The sequence below is a fragment of the Strongylocentrotus purpuratus genome, unplaced genomic scaffold (genome assembly GCF_000002235.5).
Source record: "Strongylocentrotus purpuratus isolate Spur 01 unplaced genomic scaffold, Spur_5.0 spur5_contig_861, whole genome shotgun sequence".
Taxonomy (NCBI): Eukaryota; Metazoa; Echinodermata; class Echinoidea; order Camarodonta; family Strongylocentrotidae; genus Strongylocentrotus; species Strongylocentrotus purpuratus.
In genome coordinates this window covers 915,796-942,134 of record NW_022145570.1, presented here as the reverse complement: position 1 = coordinate 942,134, position 26,339 = coordinate 915,796, and the positions used below count along the sequence as shown (strand labels likewise).

Genomic DNA, 26,339 nt, shown 5'->3' with positions numbered 1-26,339 from the left:
GTATTTACAGGTTTCTTTTCTTTCTCCAAAGTCAAGTCCAAAACAATAATGGGGCACATTGCCACCTGAAATAGCTCAAAAACTTACCCACCCCTCCCCAATGATTGTGATGTTTATTTGGGACCTTTATCTTTGTATTTGCAGGCTAAGACTGATATGAAGCTGTGGGGAATTGACAGGGACAGCTACAGACGAATTCTCATGGTAAGCATACAGGTTTTTTTTTTCTTTTTATAGTATTAAACTTTTTATTGTAATTGCATCATTGTTTTTAGCTTTCCAATCCCATATATACCTCTGTACATTTAACCATTACATCCTTGTATGGGTACACTAATATACACTTGCAAACTAGGAAAGAAAGGTGCTTAGTTTAGAAGCAATGACAGCTACAGTAGATCTTGGGATAGTTATCCTGATTCCTTTTGTTCTATGGGCAAGAAGCTGTGTACCGCGATCAATGGGATGACACGTCAATACAAAGAAATTGATTTCCATGTTAACCTGCCAAATTAGACCATGCTCCCGAAGAAAGTGCGGCTTTTACGCAGCGCCGCTGTAATGAATGCTCCTGCAAGGAGTACACGTTAGTGACGTCCAGTAACGTGATAGGATGAGGGAGAAGGGTTCTAGTGTTTCATTAGAACTCGAGGGTATCGATCGGAACCTTCAAACTCCTGAGGTGTGTGGCCAATGTTTACACAGCGCTATGACATCATCCACGTAAAGGATAGTGCCATCGTCGAACGGGGCAAAGCGATGATGGGAGAACGCGTGCGAGAGAAACACAATCGTGGCAGTGCTAGCCATGTTTAATATTGAAGGGTAGTGTCATGGAGACGAATATAAGACTTTTGATCGTATCTTTCATATTTATGTAATTGATTTCATAAATGTGCCCCTACTGTCCCACCAAGTTGAGGAACAATTAAATTAATGAACTATCCAGAGACATATTTTAAATTGTAAGCATGTCTTATTGTTATTATTGTAATTGATTGCTAAATATTGGATACAACACATGTATCTGTCATGGGCATAAAGTCCACAACACTTGTTTACTATTTTTTCTTCAAATAAACAGTAGCAAGCTTTACTTGGTCCAAGCACACTGCAAAACATAGAGTATACTTGAAAAACCATGCATATGATTATTTTGTTCCATTTCAAAGGCTAAGGAGGTACTGTAATGGTTCATGGAAATGAACAGAATACTTCATCGTCATGTGATTTGTTTCCTCCTTACAGGGAAGCCAAGTACGCAAGAGGAAGATGTACGAGGAATTCCTCACTAAGGTTTCCATCCTTGGTAAGTCAAATAAGTTATTGAATGATTTATTGATTGATTTAATGGATGACTTTATTAGGGAGAAGGTTAGGGAGGGAAAGTGGGGTAATGAAGTAGGCATGAAGGGATAAATGTTAAGAGAGAAGGAAAAGGAAGAAATTAATGAAAGTGAAGTGAGATGAAGGACTAAAGGGAAAAACAAAGTAACACAAAATAAATAACTAAAGTTTCTAAAGCATCATAATAAATAACTAAAGCGTATGAAGAATTTATGATTGAAAGGAATGGATGGAGAAAAGAACGAAATAAAGAATGAGTTCCAGTGACGATACTCAGAAATATATCACTTTATTCTCAAAATAATGAAATCTTATAGATATATATTACAAAGAAATACAATAAAATGTACACATGAAAACTGAAATCTAATCATTCATGGTTGTAGATTATGAAGATAATAGATACAGAATGTGTTGCCAATTTACAGAGGAAAACCAGAGACTCTTGTCATGTGTATGCATGAGGCCAAAAAAAATTTATCTTAATTCAGTTAACTGATAGTTTTGTGGAATGTTGTTTAAAGGTAAAGACCAGTATTGGAAACGCCCCAATTTCAAAAAATGAAATGGAAACTCTTATTACCAATCATGTGAAAGAATATGTTTTGACTAATACATGATGATAACAATTTTGCCGGGAAACTGCCTACTAATTGATATATTTGGTAAATTAGTTTATCTATTGGGATGTGAGAGATAAACGCACATGTCGCGCACGTGTGCATAGTCCCATATACATCTTTCTGTGTACAGTGCTTGTAACTTTACAAAGACTGGACCAAATTTCTTATCATTTTGATGGTTCCAGAACCTTGCAGTACACACCAAAACTTATATGCTAGATGATCAACCTTTTTTGATTGATTCCACAACGTTTCTTTCACAATGCAATCCCATGACCATAACTGGTCTTTATCTTTAAAGAAAAAATGACATAAATATTGAACAAACATTTTTCCAAGTTGCCAATTTGATGAGGTATAGTAAATCTTGATCTGCTTTTTTCTTGTAGAAAACCTCGACATTTGGGAGAACTTGACAATAGCCGATGCTCTCGAGCCAGTCCAGTTCGACGACGGCCAAAAGATCGTTGTCCAAGGAGAACAAGGAGATGACTTCTTCATGATCATTGAGGTAACCAAATTAGACCCCTAACTTTTTTTTTAAGTCTTTGATATTTGTATGTGAAAATAAATAGTCGTCTTTCCGAGTATTCATTTTGATAGGAGCTTTAAAGCCCCTCTGCACTACTTATAGCTACTTGAGCCTTCTATATAGCAAACAATGCCTAATCGGTGACCACTTATGTTAATTGAGAGCTGATTTGATGAGATAACCACCTGTCGTTGACCATGCAAGGAGGTCTAATCCCTCCTGGCCAAACTAGTGCAGAGGGGCATTAATCTAGGAAGATTTTGGGAAACACAACTTCATACTTGCTTCATCATGAAGCATGTGCGGGAGAAATGGGTGTTATACTTTTCTACAGGTTTGACGCCCTGGTGCTGGCAACAGACCATATGATTCAGTGGCCAAGTGTTTGGCTTAAGTTAGCTTGCTAGAGGATTAAATACAGATATAATCAGAATATTGTTTACACCATTTTACCTCAAGGTTCTTAAAATCGATGTTAAAGAGAAGGTTGAGTTCTGGGGAGAGGTGAACAATAACTTATGAGCGTTATCATTGTTATTAGGCAAGTGTGGAAGAACATCATAGAAAAAATGTTCCCTGAAAAGCATGGCTCTTCAAATGCCTTCATTTTCAAAATATGAGAAGTAACAGCTTAAAAATGAGGCCCAATTTTTGTGCCACATGTTTGCGTAGTCCCATATACATCTTTCTGTGTACAATGCTCGTTACTTTACAAGACTGGGCAAAATTCCTTATCATTTTGATGATTCCAGAACCTTGCAGCACACACCAATACTTATATGCTACATGATCAAATTTTCTGATCCTTTCCATGCCGTTTCTTTCACAATGCAATCGCATGACCAGAACTCAACTTTATCTTAACGTAAAATGTTTAATTTACTACCTACAGTGTACCTGTAGATAAGGGAGCATATCATTTGTCGAGAAGAATGTTTGTAATTGATTAAGTATCTTAAAAATTTAAAATTTAAAATTTAAAAATATATATTTCACAGATTGTTCCTTTGTCCAAATTCTGACTTCTTTATCTTTCATTCTTCCTTATATAGGGCCAGGCAGCAGTTCTTCAGCGTCATGGCAACGACTCGGAATTGATTGAAGTTGGCAAGCTAGGACCATCAGATTACTTTGGTAAGACTCGTGCCATTCATTTAGAATCTCTTGGATTATGTCATGAAAGAACTTATAGTACGTTTAAAAGTCGGTTTAAAAATATGGTTGGTTGGCTTTATGGCATTTTTAGAATCAATTGGAAAATCAGAGAGTCAATCATCGGATACAGGCCCCTGATTGATATTTGCGGTTTAATATGCACCTCAAACTTTGAGTAGGAAGGAGGTGAGCTCGCTCAGGTGGTAAAGCGTCTCCCTGTCATACCCCAAAATCATGGGTTCGAATCCAACCCAGGCAAATGACTGTAGCCTGCGTTGTGTGTCGACGGGTCGCTGCCATTATCATACAGGTAGATGCAGGCTAGGGTACAGTGGAAAACACTCTGTCCCTCGGATAGGACATTACATGGAGGCCCTGTGGAGAGGAGAGTCACCACCTTTGCTTGCTGAGAACCCACTGCACTATTCTTATAAGTGTAGGGGAAAACCCTAGTGAAATGGTCCACCTGCCCATCCTAACCAGGAGGAGAGAATGATTCCGTTCGCTTTCCCCTCACAGGCACAAGTGACGCAAAATAGTTAAAGCCTGTCCGTACTAGTTTGGCCAGGGGAATTAGACCTCCCTGCAAGGTCACTGACAGGTGGTTATCGCATCAAATCAGCTCTCAATTAACAAAGAAAAGGGGGATCATGGGGACCAACAGGCACCGATTAGGCATTGTTTGCTATTTAGAGGGAGCAAGTAGCTATACATTAAAGTAGTGCAGTGGAGCTTCAATATTAATGATAATGTTTGTTGAATAAAAAAAATAAAACCATCGCAGAGAGATTAATGAATTTCAAATCTTAACTCTGTTTCCTAAACCAGGTGAGATTGCCTTACTGCTAGACCGCCCCCGTGCTGCCACCGTCGTAGCCCGCGGCAACTTGAAGTGCGTCAAACTGGACAGACAACGCTTCGAGCGTGTGCTTGGACCTTGCCAGGAGATCCTCAAGAGGAATATCTCCAGTTACAACAGCTTTGTGCAGCTGTCTGTATAGAGATCTCCTCTCTCAACTCATCCTATTTCTCTCCAGTCTCCTGTTCTCTCTTTCTATTGTACTTTCTATTCCTATCACCCTCTCTCCCCCATCCCCCCCCCTCCCCCCTAACACATGCCATCATTCCCCTCCCTCATTTCCATTGTTCCCTGTCCGTCTCTTTCCACGACTCTCTCTCACCACTCATCGCCCTCTCTCTATCTCTCTCACCACTCATCGCCCTCTCTCTCTCACCACTCATCGCCCTCTCTCTCTCATCCCCTCTCTATCTCTCTTTCTATCTTTCTTTCTCTCTCTCTCTCTTCGAGAGGATGGATAAAGATCTGTGTCATCTATGTGATGCTTTAGAACTTAAAAACGATTGAGAGAGTACCTTAAGAGTTTTACAATGTTTCTTCAAAGGGCCTCACAAAACCTTTTTTTCACAGGTGGTATGAGTTGGAAGTTTTTATGGTCAGTTTGCATACAGCCCCTGTTCAAATTTCTAAATGTAGGGTAGAAAGTTAAAATTGGGGGGCCTCTGTGGACCTGGCCTCTGTGGACCTGGCCCCTTCGAATGTCGGGTCCTTCGTATTGTACAAGCATTGGTACTAATGAAGGAGATGAAGGAAAGAGAGTGTGTTATAAAAATAAATTGCTACAAACTGCAGAGAGAGAGAAAGAGAGATCAGAGACGAGAGATAAATTGGCCAAGTAACACATTGGTCTCCCCATCATAGTGGGAGGGGGAGAGCTATGGAGCTTTGTTTCTTATGCTTTGAGTGTGTAGTATTTCCACTACAAAGTATCTCATAACTTTTCTTTGTTACAAAAATAGAGGGTTAGCGTGTGCACTATGAAAGTGAACTAGTTGCAATGAAGTTAGGACGGGATATGTCATTCGCTGTGCAGTTCAATCAAAACGCTGCTGTTATGGGATATTGCAGACCGAAGGTGAATTTGAAAGAGAATATACTATGCTGTTTTCTTTGATAATTTCCTAAAGAGCATTTCAACATATCTGAAAGCGGTCTATTTGCAAAGCAGTGAAAAAGAGAGATGCGGGGAGCATTTGAAGTTTGTTACTTTTTTATGAAATCATCCATTATAACAGCCAGAAAGGCATTAATTCACTGTTCAAGCATAGGAGTTACTGCCCTTCTGGCTCCAAACAGACGAAAAAACACAATTCCCTTGTAAATTGTTCAGGTATTATACAAACCTTTATTATAGCAGTTGGAGAGGAGGTAGGATTTAGCTTACTCTAGACGACTATAACTCCTTATTTATTGTGATTTTATGCCCATTGACCAGTGCGGGGGAGAGCTTGTGGTTCGACAAGCGAGAATTTGTCGTAGCATGTGTGGAAAATCCAAAAACTTGGTGTTTACGGACGGATCGGGCAGTTGTTTGACCATGTGTATGTACATAACTGACATTGTTTGTTCATTCATTAGTCCCTGGTGCTGTGTGTCAAATGAGGGTCGGACAGGAATTCGCTAAATATAACGTATAAACTATATTTGCTCTTGTAAATTTGAAGGGGATGCATAATTGTGTATGGTTTTCATAACTCCTCATATGAATATTCATAGCCAGTTAGACTGTTTGCTTTAAATAGTGCAACATTATATTTGTAGATTATACATTTTCTGGGCGCTGGTTTAATGATTGGGTCTGGGTCTAATTTTCCTCCCTCTCGTTTCATCGTACTTGGTCGTATATACAAAGTTTGTATGTACTTTGATATCAGAAAGTTATATTGGATCCTTATTGGGGAAAAAAGGGACATACTGCCTCGGTTCTTCAGTATTCAATTCCTTTCAATTCAATTTGAAAGATGTCTCTGGAAACATGCTGTGATATACATGTAACAGTTGTAACAGTTTGGCAGAGAAAGTGAAAATTATGTTGCTGTGGTCTGTGAGAATGCTGAGAACTATGCTTTAAAGGAGCATCATTCTTGCAGAGTGCCGCCTTTTAAGGCATCTTTTCAAAAATCTTAGCGATTTAAATATGAGGAATATAAACAAACATATAATTAAGACATTGTTGGGTTTAATAGGAATATCAAGGTTATTGAGTTTACTATTCTTGCTTTTCTCATGTATCAGATAGGTGGTGTGCTTTTATCATTGTATTGATGTCGAAATTCCAGAACAACCTTTTTGAAATGTGTTCAAGTACTTGTCTTTTTAACTACCCTAAGCTTGTAAATAGAACCTTATGTAGTTAGAATGCTCACAATCATTAGGAGATATCTCTCATTGTTTTCTCCGTATAAATAAAGCACCAAAAATCTATTTGATATGATTACATTTTTAATTGTTTAATTATTTCAAAACGTTTATTTAATCTTATATCATGCCACCACGAAGGGAATTATGACTACATAATTCTTTTGAATTAATGTATACTTTCTTTTTAATACTATTTTTTTTTCTTGTTTTTTCCTCGCACAATAGATTGTTTATAGATATATGAAAGAGCGTTACTTATTACATATCTGTGTGTTGTCTTTTCTTGTAGAGGTATACCCTGAAAAAAAACATATTGTTCTGTGAAATTATAATCTACTATCATTAAATTTAATGAAGGTGGTGTCTAAAGAAAGACTGGTCTTGTGTTACGTTTTTTTTTATCTGAACGTCGTGTTTATTTTTTTTATCTGAACGTTGTGTTAATTTTTTAATTTTTATGCCTCCGCCACCGAAGGTGGTGCCGGAGGCATCATGTTTTCGGGTTGTCCGTCCGTACGTCCGTACGTCCGTCCCGTTTGACCGTTATCACAATATCTCAAGAACCATTTAAGATTTAAACTTAAGACTCGGGAATAGTATTTATCACCATAGGAAGACGATCTGATTAATTTTTGGAGTATGTAGGTCAAAGGTCACAGGTCACAGAGGTCAACTTATGAAATTCCTTGTATTGAGTTTGTTAGCGCGATATCTCAAGAACCATGTGAGATTTAAACTTCAAACTTAAGGATAGTATGTATCACCATAGGAAGACGATCTGATTAGATTTTGGAGCACGTATGTCAAAGGTCAAGGGTCACAGAGGTCAACTTATGAAATTCCATACATTGAGATTGTTATCATGATATCTCAAGAACCACTGGAGATTTAAATTTCAAACTTAGTGATAGTGTGTATCACTATAGGAAAACAATCTGATTACATTTTGGAGCACGTAGGTCAAAGGTCAAGGGTCATAGAGGTCAACTTATGAAATTCCATACATTGAGATTGTTATCATGATTTCTCAAGAACCACTGGAGATGTAAAAACTTCAAACTTAAGGATAGTATGTATCACCATAGGAAGACGATCAGATTAGATTTTGGAGCACGTAGGTCAAAGGTCAAGGGTAACAGAGGTCAACTTATGAAATTCCATACATTGAGATTGTTATCATAATATCTCAAGAACCACTGGAGATTTAAACTTCAAACGTAATGATAGTGTGTATCACCATAGGAAGACAATCTGATTAGATTTTGGAGCATGTAGGTCAAAGGTCAAGGGTCACAGAGGTCAACTTATGAAATTCCATACATTGAGATCGTTATCGCGATATCTCAAGAACCACTGGAGAATTTTCACTTCAAACTTAATGATAGTATGTATTACCATATCATAATATCTCAAGAACCACTGGAGATTTAAACTTCAAACTTAATGATAGTGTGTATCACCATAGGAAGACAATCTGATTAGATTTTGGAGCACGTAGGTCAAAGGTCAAGGGTCACAGAGGTCAACTTATGAAATTCCATACATTGAGATTGTTATCATGATATCTCAAGAACCACTGGAGATTTAAACTCCAAACTTGTTTAAATTGCTCTATGGCGGAGGCATCATTTTCGACTGCACGCAGTCAAAATTCCATCTAGTTTTATAAGTTTTTATTGATCCAATAATATTTTTACATTCAACATAAACATAATACAAATATCAGACATTTATATTCATGGAACAACTATAGATTTTTTTTAAAGAAATCAAATGGAAAATAGAAAACATCAGCGATCGTCAAAATAGTCAGAAAAAATCGTCAGAAAAAACCTGCTTAAAGGGGGTGGATCGCCAGTTTCCATGTGCAGAAGGCCATAATTCGCTGACACCAGACTTGGTGGAAATACCATTAATGGGGGTACAAATTTGCACACAGCAAACCCATAGTCCAGTCAAGAATTACCCCCTAATCTCTCGGAGAGCTCGAGAGTCTTCGGGCAATTCAAAGCATTACATAAGGTCCAATGGTCATAAAACTCGAGGCTAACCCTGGTGATTGACAACACCTGTTATTGGGTAAACACCCGAACGGTGTCGAATTCCCCATGAGAGCCGACTACTCAGTGACTTTAAACAGGATTATATTCTAAAATTTCAGAAATTAAGCGCCATTTTTCATTGTGCCTATCTAGTTTGCTGCGCCTTTCAGCAATAAACCTTTCTATCGTCTGAAATATTTAGAATGTTGTGTTCATGATGGTGTGGTAATAGTAGTTAGTCACATCCAACAGATTTCCATTTACATCACATATAGCACCTGGGTGGAGAAGGGTAATGTAGATTAAATGCCTTGCTCAAGGGCAAACTGCTGTGCTCGGGCTTGAACCCACGGCCTTTGCGATTCCAGTCAAGTGAGTAACCACTCGAGTATGACATCTCTACAACGTTTATTAATAAAAACACATTCAACATTTGAAATTCTTTAAATTCTCAACAATATTTTTCTCTCAATGTTTTATTGTTCTAATGAAATGCAATGTTCCGAAAAAACATTAAGCATATTCATAGGTAAACAATTTGTTTTTAAAAGTATTTTTTAATGGCCAATTTTGATAGAAAAATGATGATTTTGAAACTCTCTGTGTGTTGCCAATTTAAATATTTAGAATTTTATACTCCTTAAAATTTATGGCATCATGCAACAAAAATGGACACGATATGTGCAGAAACTGTTGCCCTTTCTTTTCTTGCGTCTGGTATATTTTAAAGGCTCTGAATAAAAAATAACTGGGCAAAACCACAAAATGTGAAATGCTCGTCGCAAAAGGGTTTATCGGTAATTTGTCAGATGGGCCACTGAGTATGTATTTTGCAGACATATACCAATGGCCCATTTAGGGGCAGTGGAAGAACAAAATATCCCTCTCCCCAGTTTAATGCATTATCATAAATATCATACATATTTTGCGCCTCACTGATGTTATTCAAATCATACGTGTTAGAATATGGTGACAGATACAGTTGTGAATATAGCCACGTGTGGGCGTGTGAAGCAAACAATTTTTTTTTTTAATTTTAAAATAATTTTGACAGTTCCATTCACAATCGGTGATGGCTTACTAAAAAATCCCTATCAAATATTGGCCTGTTGATTGAATGAGAACGTTGAATTTCATACAGTCTATTGATTGATGGAGTATGTATGTTTGTATTATTGCGAACTGTAGTCTGAGGATTGATTAATTGAGAGCTTTTAATTGATTTTTTGATTGCTGATATATTCAGTAATTAATCCATGAAATTTGAATGATTGAGTGATTTGCATGTTAAATAGACCAAAAGATTGTGTGATTAGTGTGGGTCTACATTTTACATAGAATTTCTCTTCTTGTCTGGTAAATATTGATTTTTTTAAATTTCACTGTGATAAAAAGAATTTGTTGATCGAATTCTTCTTGGAAAATTGCGGTTTCCGCAGTGTTTGCCTAAACAAAGCAACAAGCAAATAAGATGAAATACCTAACTAAATCTAAAAGAAGAAAAAAAAAATCGCCTTTCACCTCCGGTGGGACTCGAACCCACAATCCCCGGTTTAGGAAACCGATGCCTTATCCATTAGGCCACGGAGGCAGATGTTGGTATATTTTCCTAGTCCTAAGATTATATTCTATTAATAAAAAAACCCATCTGGCGTAAGTCATCTCAGCTTGGAGTCATGGTCATGTGGGCATGTGATATTCCAAGTACGTTATAAAAGTATTAGGCTCTATGACAATTACCCCCGGCAAATAACCCCCTCAGCCAATTACCCTCCACGGACAATACCCCCGGACAAATTTACCAACTTATTATCAAGGAGACTTCGATCCTAAATGATAAGCAGGGGGCCGGTTAATTATCCTAGGGGGTAATAGTCCTAGCGGGTAATTTTTAACGGTTGGTGGTAATTTTCCATGCATACGGCGTACCCTAAATAACACTGAGTGGGGGGGGCGGGCCACACACCTACATAATGAACTTTACTGGCACAATTCATTAATGCATCTTACTCTATTATATTTATTTCTCTCTCTCTCTCTCTTTCTCTCTCTCTCTCTCTCGATCTCTCTCTATCTGTAATAAACACGGCCACACACCTACATAATGAACTTTATTACTCTTTATTACTCTGTACATTTATTTCTACATATTATGAGATGTATAATGCATTTCACGCGGGAGCAAAATTAATCGTAACTTTGAAATTTCATATGCGGATTTCCACAGCGTTTGCCGAGACAAAGTAAAAAGGAAATAGAATAAGTAACTAACTGAAAAAACTCAAACTAAAACTAAAACTTATTCTAATCCCCGGTTTAGAAAACCGATGCCTTATCCATTAGGCTACGGAGGCAGATAACCCAATGGATAACCACCCCTTTCCCCTCCCAATTACCAGAAAAACAATTACCACCGAGGACAATTGCCCCCCCCCCCCTCCTCCGAGGACAATTACCCCCGGAAAATTACCATCTGAGACAGGTAGACAGGCTAGACTTCACCTATAATGAACAGGGAGTGGGTGGGGGTAATTTTCGGGGGAGGTGGTAATTGTCCTCGGGTGTGGTTGTCCTTGGTTGTACTTTGTGGGGGGGGGGGGGGTAATAGTTCTAGGGGGTATTTTTCAATTTTCGGGGGTAATTGTCCTAGGGGGTAATTATCCGGGGGAGGTTTATTGTCCGTAGGGAGGGGGTGGGGGTAGTTTTCCGGAGGGTCGTTTTCCGGGTGGTAATTGTCCAAGGGGTAGTTGTTCTGATACGGATACAAAAATAAAAAATCTGTTCACCTCCGGTGGGAAGTAATTTGATTATCCACACAAGCACCTTTTTGTTGAATTCTTCCAGTCACTCCTTTCTTCTCTTACAATTACCCCCCCCCCCCCGAAAAAGATCCTGTTGTAATTAATACCAACATATTTTCCGGGTAGACTTCCCCTATAATGAACAGGGGATAATTTTCGAAGGGTAATTGTCCTCGGGTATTGTTGCCTTGAATGTACGTTGGGGGATTATGCTAGGGAAATATTTTCAATGGTGGGGGAGGGGGGGGGGGGGGGGGTAATTGTCCTAGGGTATATTGTCTAAAGGGTAATTGTCCCGATATGGAAACAAAATCTAAAAATCTGCTCACCTCCGGTGGGACTCGAACCCACAATCCCCGGTTTAGGAAACCGATGCCTTATCCATTAGGCCACGGAGGCGGATGTTAAAAATTGTTCCTATAGTCATAAGATTTTATTAGTGAACCATCTGGCGCTGGTCATACCAGCTTGGAGTCATGGTCATGTGATATTCGACATACGTCAAGGAGGTATTACAGCTGGAGGCTACGGAGGCAGTTCTAAACTGATAATAAATGATCCATCTGGCATTGGTCATCTCAGCTTACCCTCATGGTCAAGTAATATTCTTATATTTATCATTACATGGAGGTATTGTATATTGTATATAGTTCCAATTACTAGTAACTAAAATGCATCTGGCAGGATTGTTTTGCAAGGATAATGCACAATATATCACGAGAATGCCTCAATGTGTTTATATCTAAATTTCAACTTTCCGTTCTTCTTTAAAAATTGCGGATTTCCACAGCGTTTGACGAAACAAAGCAAAAACAAATATTAGATAAAAATATTAACTAAATAACTTAAAGGAAGAACAAATCTCCGTTCACCTCCGGGTTAGCCTTTTGACAAGGCCTCGTGACTCTGGCTAATTTCCACCAAAAACTTAGCTGAGATGAGTCTAGAGACCCGGTACGGGTGAACTAGCCTCTTGTGTAGCGCTGTTGGAGTCCGTAAATTTTACGGACCCCCCCCCCCCCCCCCCCCCCCACTCCGGGGTCGGAATGACCGCATGCGTATTACCAAAATGTCCGGTAAAGGGGTACTTTTCACGCACCAAAGTCCGGCTCGTACATTCACAAAATTGACTTTACACACCGGACTTAGGGGTGTTTTCAAAAGGAGGGAACACGCATATGGGTACCCTAAAAAACACTGAGTGGGGTGGGGGCGGGTTACGGACTCGATCCAGCAGCGCTAGGGCCATCGACAAGAGGCTAGGGGCGAACGCGCTATCGAGTGGCGCTAGCCACGAGGCCTTTTGCAATCTAGATTTTACTGCTCTGCATGAATTATTCATAACGTTGGATTTATTTACCAATCAGAACGGCCAACCCCCAGTTGGCTTCGTTCGATCGTGATTTGTTCATTATCAAAACATGTAACAAAAGGTCAAAGACGTATTTCAGTTTTGCTTATGAGTCGAGATGAACATATAAATGATAGATACAAAATATCACATTAAAATCTATTTTACATTCAAAATTACAATAAAATAGGAAGCATTTGATGACTTATGCTAACAATCATAAGTGAGCGAATGGCACTGTATCCCCTGTATATAAAATGAACCAGTCCAACTCGTTTTCGTTCCATGTAGAGGTCAGAGGTCTTAGCCCGTACGCCATTCTCGACGATACATCAATACTTTGACGTTAATTGATTCCTTCAAATTCACATAAATGTGGTGACGTGTCGGTAACGAACGGCAGGCTTCGATATCTACTCATTAAAAAAATAATCAAACAATATATTCTGAGGTCATACTTATTACAATAAGTGGATAAGGGATAAGGCATCGGTTTCCTAAACCGGGGATTGTTTGTTCGAGTCCCACCGGAGGTGCTGTAATTTTTTTAAAAATTTTTAAAAAACTTTTTAAAAAATTCAGTTAGTTTTTTTAATGTTATTTCCTTTTTGCTTTGGTTCGTCTAACTCTGTGGAATCCAACAAGAATGCAAATCAACAAATTCTTTTTAACACAGGAAGAAAACGCCAACGTTAAATATAGGCCCACACTAATAATCACACAATATTACGGTTAATCATACATGCAATTTACTCAATCCTTCATGGATTAATTATTAATTAATATATCAATCAATCGATCAATCAAATTAATCAATCAATCCTCAGACTACAGTTCGCAATAATACAAACATACATACTCCATCAATCAATAGACCTATTGTTCAATTATGATAGTTCACAGCGGATTCATTCAAGCCAGTATCGATGTGGGATATCATTGCGTTCATGTTTCGATAAATTAATATCACCCGAGTTCTGCCATCTATCATCGAGCCCGGAGGCGGAGGTTGAATTGCACGAGGGAAAATGATGCTACATAATTATTATATCTACCTGTAAGTGTGTAGCCGTGTGTATTACAGAGGGAGAGGGGAGGATAGAGAGAGAGAGAGAGAGAGAGAGAGAGAGAGGGAGATAGAGAGAGAAAGAGAGAGGGGGGAGAGAGAGAGAGAGAGAGAGAGAGCATGGACCATGAAGAGAGAGAGAGAGAGAGAGATTGAAGCAAGCCGGTATAGATGATACGAGAGAGAGAGAGAGCGAAAAAAAAAAGAGAAACAGATGAGGCAGGGAGATCTATATAATTATGTTCAGTTAAAGATAAACTCCAGTACTGGTTAAAAAAAAAGAAATTAATTCTCACAGAATCAAACGAAACTTACACTGAATGTTCAAGATTACAAATAAATGACATGTGCCAAACAATTTTGGAAGAAAATGTATACTGGCTGAGTAATGAGCATAGAAAGACAAGGAAACCAAGGTAGTACCATCCCCGACACCATGTGTGTTGTCCCATATATAGCTTTCTATGTGAGTGTTTGTTACTTTACCAAGACTCGGTCAAATTTATTATGATTTTGATGACTCCAGAACCTTGCAGTGCACACCAATACTTACATGCTCCATGATCAACTGTTTCTGATCCTTTCACACCTTTTCTTTCACAATGCAATCACATTACCAGTACTAAAGTTTATCTTTAACTACAAAGATCTTCAGACAATATAGATAACTCAGGCGCGTACGCAGGGGGGGGGGGGGGGGGGGTTAACCACCCTCTCCTCAATGCTTTTGTTTGATAAAAGGGGCAAAAAAAAGTTAGTGCTCTTTACCCACCCCCCCCCCCATTGTGTTAATGTGTTAAACACCCGGACAACTACCCCCAGACAACTACCCCCAGACAACTACCCCCTACGACAACCATTCTTTAGGACAACTACCCCCGGGACAACTATCCTAGGGGGTTGTGTCCGGGGGATAGTTGTCTGGGGTAGTTGTCCTAGGGGGGTAGTTTTCTGGGGGTTAGTTGTCCGGGGTAGTTTTTCCCGGGGGGGGGGGGGGCGTAGTCGACCTAGAGGGTGGTTGCCCTAGGAGGTAGTTGACTGCAGGCGCGGATCCAGGGGGGGGGCCGAGCGGGCCTTGGCCCCCCCCCCCCGCAAAAAAAAAAAAAAAAAAAAAGAGAGAAGAAAGGAAAAGAAGGGAAAGGGAAAGAGGAGAGAAAGGGAAAGAAAGAAGAGGAAGAAGAAGAGAAAAGGGGGGAAAAGGAGATCGGGGGGGGGGGCGAAAGGGCCTTGCCTCCCAGGCTGTTGACCCCCCCCCCCCCCCTCCCCCCAATCAAAAAAATAAGAGAGAAGGAAGGAAAGGGAAAGAAAAAAGGAAAAGAGGAGATACTGGCGTACCGATGGGGGGGGGGGGGCTTGGGGGAAATCAAATTCAAACGTGGTTTATTTCTAATTCCACAACGGTGGATTACAAATAATGCTGATATGACATAATTTCCGAGATTTTTTCTCACTTTTTAGTAAATTATACGTTTGTATGTGTTTGTTGGAAAATGACAAATTCCTAAATTTACAGCCAGGCAAGAAATATGATTCTTGAGATTCCTACATGTCAGTGCCCGAGGTACGGCGGGGATCGGGAGCACCGAGCTCCCCCCCCCCCCCCACCCCCACTTTTTTGAAAAAGTATATTAAAGAGAAATAATATAGAATGAGAGCAAGAATGAAAGAATAGTTAACTGCCAGTGTTAAAAAATAATGAGGCATCAAAATATGCCCATCTGACCGTGATTAATGCCTAAAACCCCTAAGCCTCCGGGGGCTCTGCCCCCTGGATTCCACCTAGGGCCCTACGGCGGGCCCTTAGATGATCATCTGACGGTAATTTAATGCCTCAAACCCCTGATTTTTGGCGGCTCCGCCCCCTGGATCCCACGCCAAATAGTGACCTGCCAGTGTCACAAAATAATAAGGTATACAAAAAAAATGCTAATCTGACCTTAATTAAACGCCTAAAACCCCTGAGCTTCCAGTGCCGGCTCCGCCGCCTCGACCCCACCAGGGGCCCTAAGACGGGCCCCTGAATGCTTATCTGACCGCTTGCGGGGTTAGACAAGGTATCAAAATGTGTTTATCTGACCGCAGACGCGTAGCCAGGGGGGGGGGGGGGAGGGGGGGGCGGTCCCCCCAAATCGGAAGAGGACGTAGGAAGAAAAAGGAGCAGACAAAGAACATCTTTGAAATTCAGACAAGGATTAACAGTATAGAGAACGGTACAACGCATCGGCTTCTTTCTCTAATAATTTAATGAAACGTCACAGCGTCGCGCAGGAGGGGAGGGGGGGGGGGACTGAATTCAGACAAGGATTAAAAATCGAGAACGGTACAACGAATCATCTTCTTTCTCTCATAATCTTATGAAACGCCAAAGCTTCCGCGCTTCGCGCGGGAGGGGGGAACCTGAATTTAGACGAGGATTCAGAGGCGAGAACGGTAATACGAATCTTAAATGGCTTAATGAAACGTAAAAGCTTCCGCGCTTCGCGCGGTTTGGGGGGGGGGGAACTAAATTCCGATGAGGATTATTTTCGAGAACGGTACAACGAATCGTCTTCTTTCTCTAATGATTTAATGAAAATTAAAAGCTTCCGCGCTTCGCGCGAGAGGGGGGAACCTGAATCTAGACGAGGATTAAGAGTCGAGAACTGAACAATGAATCGTCTTCTTTCTTTAATAGTTTAATGAAGCGTCAAAGCTTCCACGCTTCGCGCAAGAGGGGGAGGGGGGAGACTGAATTAAGACAAGGATTAAGAGTCGAGAACGGTACAACGAATCGTCTTCTTTCTCTAATGATTTAATGAATCGTAAAAGCTTCCACGCTTCGCGCAGAAGGGGGAAAACTGAATTCAGAGGAGGATTAAGAGTCGAGAACTGTACAACGAATCGTCTTGTTTTTCTAATGATTTAATGAAACTTAAAAGCTTCCGCGCTTCGCGCGGAAGGAGGGGGGGGGGGGAGGGAGGGAGAATCTAAATTCAGATGAGGATTATTTTCGAAAACGGTACAACGAATCGTCTTCTTTCTCTAATGATTTAAGGAAATTTAAAAGCTTCCGCGCTTCGCGGGGGGGGGGGGGGGGGGGAGGGGAAACCCAAATTCAGACGAGGATTAAGAGGCGAGAACGGTAATACGAATCTTTAATGGCTTAATGAAACGTAAAAGCTTCCGCGCTTCGCGCGGGATGGAGGGGGAACTAAATTCCGATGAGAATTATTTTCGAGAACGGTACAACGAATCGTCTTCTTTCTCTAATGATTTAAGGAAATTTAAAAGCTTCCGCGCTTCGCGCGGGAAGGGGGGGGGGGAACCTAAATTTAGACGAGGATTAAGAGGCGAGAACGGTAATACGAATCTTTAATGGCTTAATGAAACGTAAAAGCTTCCGCGCTTCGCGCAAGAGGGGGAGGGGGGAGACTGAATTTAGACAAGGATTAAGAGTCGAGAACGGTACAACGAATCGTCTTCTTTCTCTAATGATTTAATGAATCGTAAAAGCTTCCACGCTTCACGAGGAAGGGGGAAAACTGAATTCAGACGAGGATTAAGAGTCGAGAACTCGACAACGAATCGTATTCTTTCTCTAATAGTTTAATAAATCGTAAATTTTTTCCGCGCTCCGCGCGGGAGGGGAAAAATTAAATTCAGACGAGAATTATTTTCGAGAATGGTACAACGAATCGTCTTCTTTCTCTAATAATTTAATAAAACGTCAAAGCTTCCGCGTTTCACGGAGGAGGGAGGGGGGAATCGCCCCTCCCTGCACCGACCCCCCCCCCCCCCCCGCATTACGTCATTGTTGGTCACTATTACGTACCAATATTTGGCTCGCATAATTTCAAATTTGGGCCCCCCCCCTAAGAAATCCTGGATCCGCGCCTGGTTGACTGGGGGTGGTTATTTGGGGGTGGATGTTCAGAGGGTAGGTTTCCGGATACGACCTGTACACGTCAAATGTTAGTTGTGTCTCGCTGATGTTTATCAAATCGATTAGAAAAGGAAATAGACCAGATGATTTTTTTTGTTGTTGTAATTCTTTAACATTTGAGATGTTTCTTCTGAGAACCATTCAGAATCTCTTTGAAACAACATATATAATGCATGCAATTCATATTTACCAACCTTACTAAGTCTAACTGTACGAGCGGAACAATTTGTACTGATGTAACAGATCATTAACCTGTATTCTCCCTTTTTAATATAGACAATTATGAAAGACATAGGAAAACAGTTCAATCTTATACTCGGAAAATCTCGAATGAAAATATTACAGCATCATTGGGTGAATTTTATAGAATAGATTGGACTTTTTTAAACAACCTTCAGGATATAGAACAGACTTGTACGATACATTTATATCGGTGATAACCATTGCATAAAACAAATGTTTACCCTTGGTACCAAATAAGTCTAAACGACTGAAAATCAGAACGCCTTGGAAAAAATAAAATTTTGATACGGTGTATTCAAATGAAAAGAAAATTTATAAACAATTTATTCATAATAGGTCTGTTGTAAATGAAAATAAATTCAAATCTTAAAGGAATAAAGTGAATAATCTATTAAGAAAGGCAAAGAAACTTTACTTTTGTTTAAAATGTGGAAATTCGAAAAATGATATCAAAGGTACATGGAAAACCATCAATACCCTTTAAATAAATCGAAACCCAAATTACCCACATATATTATGAAGGATGGTAAAATGGTTGAAAATGATCAATCTATTGCACATTAATTTAATTCGTATCTTATTTCCTCATGTTCTGGGTTTGATGCAAATAATCGTCTTGCTCAAATTAATACTATTTCTCATACAGATTACCTACATGTCCGAACTTCTTCTTCTTCATTATTGTTTAAGCCTATAATCACAAAATTAATTCATTGAAGTGTGTAAATCATTAAGAAATACAAAATCTTGTGCATATGTTAACATAGGTTGCAATGTACTCAAACAAATCATTCATGCTATTGTAAAACCGTTGGTCTCCATTTTTAATATAATTATCACTGTCCGCTGGCACGTTTCCAAGCAAACTTAAAATTGCGAAGATTATTCCTATTTTTTAAAAAAGACGATCGTCATTCATTAAAAAATTATCGACCAATAACTCTGTTACCCTGTATATCAAAATTATTGGAAAAATGTGTTTATAATCGATTGCATAGTTTTCTGTTCTTTCTAAACATAATATACTTACTGATTGCCAATTTGGATTTCGACGTAATCATTCCACAACCCATGCTTTGATTGATTTGCAGGGTAACGTGACATTAGCAATGGAAGAAAAAAAATTGGATTGGAATATTTATGGATTTATCAAAAGTTTTGATATAGTAGATCATTCAATTCTCTTGTCCAAATTGAACTTTTATGGTGTACGTGGAAACCCTCTAATTTGTTTTAAAAGTTATATGCAATCGACGTCAACTATAATGTTTCTGATTTTGCAGACATAACCCACGGCGTTTACTTTTGCATACGGAAACGTTTGCTTGTATTTGTCTCATAAAAGAAGTTGATCACAAACTAACTCCCACACGGTGTTGAGTGCTCAGGGGTCACATGCCACTGGCTTCATCGGGCAGGTAGTTCCATTATGTGAATGGGTAAATTAACTATTACAAAATGAGGGGACACATTACTATATTATTATTATTTATTATTATTTATTCGGCAAAGGAAAACATTACATATCAGTGTACACAATACAAATAAGACATAATTATCAACCATTGGAACGCCAGGGACAGAAAAAGTTAACTAAATTACTGTGGCATAAAGCCTCCTGTCCCAATTCCAATGGATGATTTACATAAAACAGAAATAAGAAGTTTAGCCTTGGGTTACCTTCAAAGTTGAAAAGTAATTAGGGCCTATTAAACAATTATAAGTGATGTAATTAAATGCAATAGGGACACACATTGTTTTTATTGTGCAGAACATACTCTTTTATTGACTTACTTATTGCAAGAAAATATAAAACCAAAATGCATTTTGAATTCTAACAATTGGAGTACAAAGAATAATAACAGGTGAATGACATGCACAAGCACCTTTTTGTCGAATTCTTCCAGTCACTCATTTCTTCTCTTCCAATTACCCCCCCCCCCCCCCCCCGAAAAAATCCTGCTGTTATTAATACCAACATATTTCCCGGGTAGACTTTCCCTATAATGAACAGGGGGATAATTTTCGAGGGGTAATTGTCCTCGGGTATTGTTGTCCTTGGTTGAACGTGGGGGTGGGGTTGTGCCGGGGGTATTTGTAAATGGTGGTGGTGGTGGGGGGGGGGAGATATTGTCCCGTTACGGTAACAAAATCTAAAAAAATCTGTTCACCTCCGGTGGGACTCGAACCCACAATCCCCGGTTTAGAAAACCGATGCCTTATCCATTAGGCCACGGAGGCGGATGATGAAAGTGTTTCAAATGAGATTTTATTCTGTAAAAATGAACCATCTAGCGCTGGTCATCTCAGCTTGGATTCATGGTCATGTGACATTCCGATATTACATCAAAGAGGTATTACAGCTGGAGTTCCAAAAACTAAAAATGTATGCAAACATCTGGCAGAATTGCAAGGATTGCACAATCACTGAAATGCTTTCTTTGAAAAATGGGGATTTCCACAGCGTTTGACGAAACAAAGCAAGAAGATATTAGGATAAAAAAAAATAACTAACTAGTTTACAACAACAAAAAATCTGTTCACCTCCGGTGGGACTCGAACCCACAATCCCCGGTTTAGGAAACCGATGCCTTATCCATTAGGCCACGGAGGCCCACAAAGATAAGGAATGTCCATCATAAAATTGTAATCTGTTAATAAATGAATCGCTTAAAATAATACTTTAATATTTTATATCTAAGGCACCAAGCCGCCATACATAAGCCCCTGGGCGATTTGGAGTAAGTTAGAAGTTCTTATATTATAAACACATGCGCCTTTTTGTCGAATTCTTCAGTCACTCATTTCTTCTCTTCAAATTACCCCCCCCCCCCCCCCCGAAAAAATCCTGCTGTTATTAATACCAACATATTTTCCGGGTAGACTTCCCCTATAATGAACAGGGGGATAATTTCGAGGAGTAATTGTCCTCGGGTAATGTTGTCCTTGGTTGTACGTAAGGGGGGGGGGGGGGGGGGTAATTGTCCCGATACGGAAACAAAATGTCTCTCATAAAATTGTAATCTGTTAACAAATGAATAACTTAAATGCTTTAATTTTGTATATCTAAGGTACCAAGCCGCACATATAAAAGGGCAATAGGGAGTAGGTTAGAATTTATTATATTATAAACACAAGCACCTTTTTGTCGAATTCTTCCAGTCACTCATTTCTTCTCTTCCAATAACCCCCCCCCCCCGAAAAAAAATCCTGCTGTCATTTTATACCAACATATTTCCTGGGTAGACTTTCCCTATAATGAACAGGGGGATAGTTTTCGAGGGGTAATTGTCCTCGGGTATTGTCGTCCTCGGTTGTACCTGGGGGGGGGGGGGGGGAGGCTGCTAGGGGGTAATTTTCAGTGGTGTGGGGGGGGGTAATTGTCCCGATACGGAAAAAAAACAAAAAATCTGTTTACCTCCGGTGGGACTCGAACCCACAATCCCCGGTTTAGAAAACCGATGCCTTATCCATTAGGCCACGGAGGCGGATGATGAAAGTGTTTCTCCTAAGATTTGATTCTGTCAAAAATGAACCATCTAGCGCTGATCATATCAGCTTTGATTCATGGTCATGTGACATTCCGATATTGTATCAAAGAGGTATTACAGCTGGAGTTCCAATAATTATAATGAATGCAAAACATTTGGCAGAATTGCAAGGATGCACGATCACTGAAATGCTTTGTTAGAAAATTAAGGATTACCACAGCGTTTGCCAAAACAAAGCACGAAGAAATTTAAGATAAAAATAATAACTAACTAATTTACACAACAAAACATCTGTTCACCTCCGGTGGGACTCGAACCCACAATCCCCGGTTTAGGAAACCGATGCCTATCCATTAGGCCACGGAGGCGGATGATGAAAGTGTTTCTCCTAAGATTTGATTCTGTCAAAAATGAACCATCTAGCGCTGATCATATCAGCTTGGATTCATGGTCATGTGACATTCCGATATTGTATCAAAGAGGTATTACAGCTGGAGTTCCAATAATTATAATGAATGCAAAACATTTGGGCAGAATTGCAAGGATGCACGATCACTGAAATGCTTTGTTAGAAAATTAAGGATTACCACAGCGTTTGCCAAAAACAAAGCACGAAGAAATTTAAGATAAAAATAATAACTAACTAATTTACACAACAAAACATCTGTTCACCTCCGGTGGGACTCGAACCCACAATCCCCGGTTTAGGAAACCGATGCCTTATCCATTAGGCCACGGAGGCCTACGCAGTTCTAAGCCGTCTCTCATAAAATTGTAATCTGTTAACAAATGAATAACTTAAATGCTTTAATTTTGTATATCTAAGGTACCAAGCCGCCCATATAAAGGGGCAATAGGGAGTAAGTTAGAATTTATTATATTATAAACACAAGCACCTTTTTGTCGAATTCTTCCAGTCACTCATTTCTTCTCTTCCAATAACCCCCCCCCCCCCCCCCGAAAAAAAATCCTGCTGTTATTTTATACCAACATATTTCCTGGGGTAGACTTTCCCTATAATGAACAGGGGGATAGTTTTCGAGGGGTAATTGTCCTCGGGAATTGTCGTCCTCGGTTGTACCTGGAGGGGGGAGGCTGCTAGGGGGTAATTTTCATATGGTGGGGGTTTGCTAGGGGGTAATTTTCAATGGTGTGGGGGGGGGGGGTAATTGTCCCGATACGGAAACAAAACCAAAAAATCTGTTTACCTCGGTGGGACTCGAACCACAATCCCCGGTTTAGAAAACCGATGCCTTATCCATTAGGCCACGGAGGCGGATGATGAAAGTGTTTCTCCTAAGATTTGATTCTGTCAAAAATGAACCATCTAGCGCTGATCATATCAGCTTTGATTCATGGTCATGTGACATTCATATATTACATCAAAGAGGTATTACAGCTGGAGTTCCAATAACTAAAATGTATGCAGACATCTGGCGGAATTGCAAGGATGCACAATCACTGAAATGCTTTGTTGGAAAATTAAGGATTACCACAGCGTTTGCCAAAACAAAGCAAGAAGAAATTATGATAAAAATAATAAACTAACTAATTTACACAACAAAACAACTGTCATCTCCGGTGGGACTCGAACCCACAATCCCCGGTTTAGGAACCGATGCCTTATCCATTAGGCCACGGAGGCCCACGGAGTTCAAAGATGTCCCTCATAAAGTTGTAATCTATCAATGAATGAATCGCTTAAAATAATACTTTAATGTGTTATAAGGTTCCAAGCCGCCCATAGATAGGGGGATTTGGAGGAAGTTAGGAGTTATTATATTATCCACACAAGCACCTTTTTTTCGAATTCTTCCAGTCACTCCTTTCTTCTATTCAAATTGTCCCGATACGGAAACAAAATCTAAAAATCTGTTTACCTCCGGTGGGACTCGAAACCCACAATCCCCGGTTTAGAAAACCGATGCCTTATCCATTAGGCCACGGAGGCGGATGATGAAAGTGTTTCTCCTAAGATTTGATTCTGTCAAAAATGAACCATCTAGCGCTGATCATATCAGCTTTGATTCATGGTCATGTGACATTCAGATATTACATCAAAGAGGTATTACAGCTGGAGTTCCAATAACTAAAATGTATGCAGACATCTGGGGGAATTGCAAGCATGCACAATCATGGCCCTGGGAAGCAGGGGTGCTGGGGGTGCTGCAGTACCCCCGGAATTTTTCCGGGGGGAGGGGGGGGGGCACAGCACCCCCTGCAATTTTTTTTCGTATGATATATTTAATGTATATCATTATATGCTTCGTTTACAAAATTGTCACACAGCCGTCAGCCACAAATGAAGATTAGAAAGAAAAAAATTATAACGTTTCTTTCACAAAATCCTATAAAATGTATCCCTCGAAGAGAATTTGTTTTTTTTAATAAAAAAAAAATTGTCCTAATTGGGGACCCCAAAATGACAGACCTCCCCCCCGCCCCCCCCCCCCCCCCCCCCCCCCCCCCCCCCCCCCCCCCAATACCGATGGACAAAATTTTCAAATTATTCGACACACACCAAACAAAAAATGCCCTCTTCCCCCCCCCCCCCTCCCCCTCTGCTTATTCAGTGGCTGGCTAAGTCGTTGCGAAATTTTTGGGACCAAAAAAAAAAAATATGTCCTCTTACCCCCCCCCCCACGCTTATTCAGCGGCTGGATGAGTCGTTGCAAAAAATAATTTCGCAGTATATATATCTCAGCGGCCCCGGAGAAAAAATCGTTCCCAGGGCCCTGTGCACAATCACTGAAATGCTTTGTTGGAAAATTAAGGATTACCACAGCGTTTGCCGAAACAAAGCAAGAAGAAATTATGATAAAAATAATAACTAACTAATTTACACAACAAAACATCTGTTCACCTCCGGTGGGACTCGAACCCACAATCCCCGGTTTAGGAAACCGATGCCTTATCCATTAGGCCACGGAGGCCTACGCAGTTCAAAGACGTCTCTCATAAAATTGTAATCTGTTAACAAATGAATAACTTGAATGCTTTAATTTTGTATATCTAAGGTATCAAGCCGCCCATATATAGGGGCAATAGGGAGTAAGTTAGAATTTATTATATTATAAACACAAGCACCTTTATGTCGAATTCTTCCAGTCACTCATTTCTTCTCTTCCAATAACCCCCCCCCCGAAAAAAAAATCCTGCTGTTATTTTATAACAACATATTTCCCGGGTAGACTTTCCCTATAATGAACAGGGGGATAGTTTTCGAGGGGTAATTGTCCTCGGGTATTGTCGTCCTCGGTTGTACCTGGAGGGGGAGGATGCTGCTAGGGGTAATTTTCATATGGTGGGGGTTGCTAGGGGGTAATTCTCAATGGGTGGGGGGGGGGGGGGGGTAATTGTCCCGATACGGAAACAAAACCAAAAATCTGTTTACCTCCGGTGGGACTCGAACCCACAATCTCCGGTTTAGGAAACCGATGCCTTATCCATTAGGCCACGGAGGCCTACGCAGTTCAAAGACGTCTCTCATAAAATTGTAATCTGTTAACAAATGAATAACTAAATGCTTTAATTTTGTATATCTAAGGTACCAAGCCGCCCATATATAGGGGCGATTTGGAGTAAGTTAGGAGTTATTATCTTATATTATCCACACAAGCACCTTTTTTTCAAATTCTTCCAGTCACTCCTTTCTTCTATTCAAATTACCCCCCCCCCCCGAAAAAAAAAATTCTGCTTTTATTTTATACCAAACATATTTTCCTGGGTAGACTTTCCCTATAATGAACAGGGGGTAATTTTCGAGGGGTAATTGTACTCGGGTATTGTCGTCATCGTTTGTACGTGTTGGGGGGGGGGGGGGTTGCTAGGGGTAATTTTCAATGGTGGGGGATAATTGTCCTAGGGGATAATTGTCCCGATACGGAAACAAAATCTAAAATTCTGTTTACCTCCGGTGGGACTCGAACCACAATCCCCGGTTTAGAAAACCGATGCCTTATCCATTAGGCCACGGAGGCGGATGATGAAAGTGTGTCTCCTAAGATTTGATTCTGTCAAAAATGAACCATCTAGCGCTGATCATATCAGCTTTGATTCATGGTCATGTGACATTCAGATATTACATCAAAGAGGTATTATAGCTGGAGTTCCAATAACTAAAATGTATGCAAACATCTGGCAGAATTTCAAGGATGCACAATTACTGAAATGCTTTGTTTGAAAATGAGGGATTTCCACAGCGTTTGCCGAAACAAAGCACGAAGAAATTTAAGATAAAAATAATAACTAACTAATTTACACAACAAAACATCTGTTCACCTCCAGTGGGACTCGAACCCACAATCCCGGTTTAGGAAACCGATGCCTATCCATTAGGCCACGGAGGCCTACGCAGTTCAAAGACGTCTCTCATAAAATTGTAATCTGTTAACAAATGAATAACTTAAATGCTTTAATTTTGTATATCTAAGGTACCAAGCCGCCCATATAAAGGGGCAATAAGGAGTTAGTTAGAATTATTATATTATAAACACAAGCACCTTTATGTCGAATTCTTCCAGTCACTCATTTCTTCTCTTCCAAT

At 39.9% G+C, this 26,339-nt stretch overlaps 1 protein-coding gene and 10 non-coding genes across 13 annotated transcripts in view; 1 reads left to right on the top strand and 10 right to left on the bottom strand.

Moving 5' to 3' along the window:
* The window catches only part of LOC588563 (cAMP-dependent protein kinase type I-alpha regulatory subunit), a 46,012-nt gene extending 40,158 nt beyond the window's left edge, over positions 1-5,854 (top strand). For all 3 annotated transcript variants that reach the window (XM_030998900.1, XM_030998910.1, XM_030998918.1), the window contains exons 7-11: positions 145-204; positions 1,249-1,309; positions 2,360-2,481; positions 3,555-3,636; positions 4,486-5,854. In XM_030998900.1, the coding sequence (XP_030854760.1) occupies positions 145-204; positions 1,249-1,309; positions 2,360-2,481; positions 3,555-3,636; positions 4,486-4,658 (498 nt within the window). In that variant the 3' untranslated portion in view covers positions 4,659-5,854. The remainder of the gene's footprint in view (positions 1-144; positions 205-1,248; positions 1,310-2,359; positions 2,482-3,554; positions 3,637-4,485) is intronic.
* Positions 5,855-10,437: 4,583 nt separating this feature from the next.
* TRNAR-CCU lies at positions 10,438-10,510 on the bottom strand. The gene has a single exon. It is a non-coding gene; the product is annotated as a tRNA-Arg (tRNA).
* Positions 10,511-12,046: 1,536 nt separating this feature from the next.
* TRNAR-CCU lies at positions 12,047-12,119 on the bottom strand. Its single transcript has one exon. It is a non-coding gene; the product is annotated as a tRNA-Arg (tRNA).
* Positions 12,120-20,470: 8,351 nt separating this feature from the next.
* Positions 20,471-20,543, bottom strand: TRNAR-UCU. Its single transcript has one exon. It is a non-coding gene; the product is annotated as a tRNA-Arg (tRNA).
* A 300-nt stretch (positions 20,544-20,843) lies between these two features.
* On the bottom strand, positions 20,844-20,916 carry TRNAR-CCU. Its single transcript has one exon. It is a non-coding gene; the product is annotated as a tRNA-Arg (tRNA).
* Positions 20,917-21,717: 801 nt separating this feature from the next.
* Positions 21,718-21,790, bottom strand: TRNAR-UCU. The gene has a single exon. It is a non-coding gene; the product is annotated as a tRNA-Arg (tRNA).
* Positions 21,791-22,089: 299 nt separating this feature from the next.
* On the bottom strand, positions 22,090-22,161 carry TRNAR-CCU. The gene has a single exon. It is a non-coding gene; the product is annotated as a tRNA-Arg (tRNA).
* A 301-nt stretch (positions 22,162-22,462) lies between these two features.
* Positions 22,463-22,535, bottom strand: TRNAR-CCU. The gene has a single exon. It is a non-coding gene; the product is annotated as a tRNA-Arg (tRNA).
* A 1,135-nt stretch (positions 22,536-23,670) lies between these two features.
* Positions 23,671-23,744, bottom strand: TRNAR-UCU. Its single transcript has one exon. It is a non-coding gene; the product is annotated as a tRNA-Arg (tRNA).
* Positions 23,745-24,653: 909 nt separating this feature from the next.
* Positions 24,654-24,726, bottom strand: TRNAR-CCU. The gene has a single exon. It is a non-coding gene; the product is annotated as a tRNA-Arg (tRNA).
* Positions 24,727-25,184: 458 nt separating this feature from the next.
* TRNAR-CCU lies at positions 25,185-25,257 on the bottom strand. The gene has a single exon. It is a non-coding gene; the product is annotated as a tRNA-Arg (tRNA).
* Positions 25,258-26,339: the final 1,082 nt, after the last annotated feature.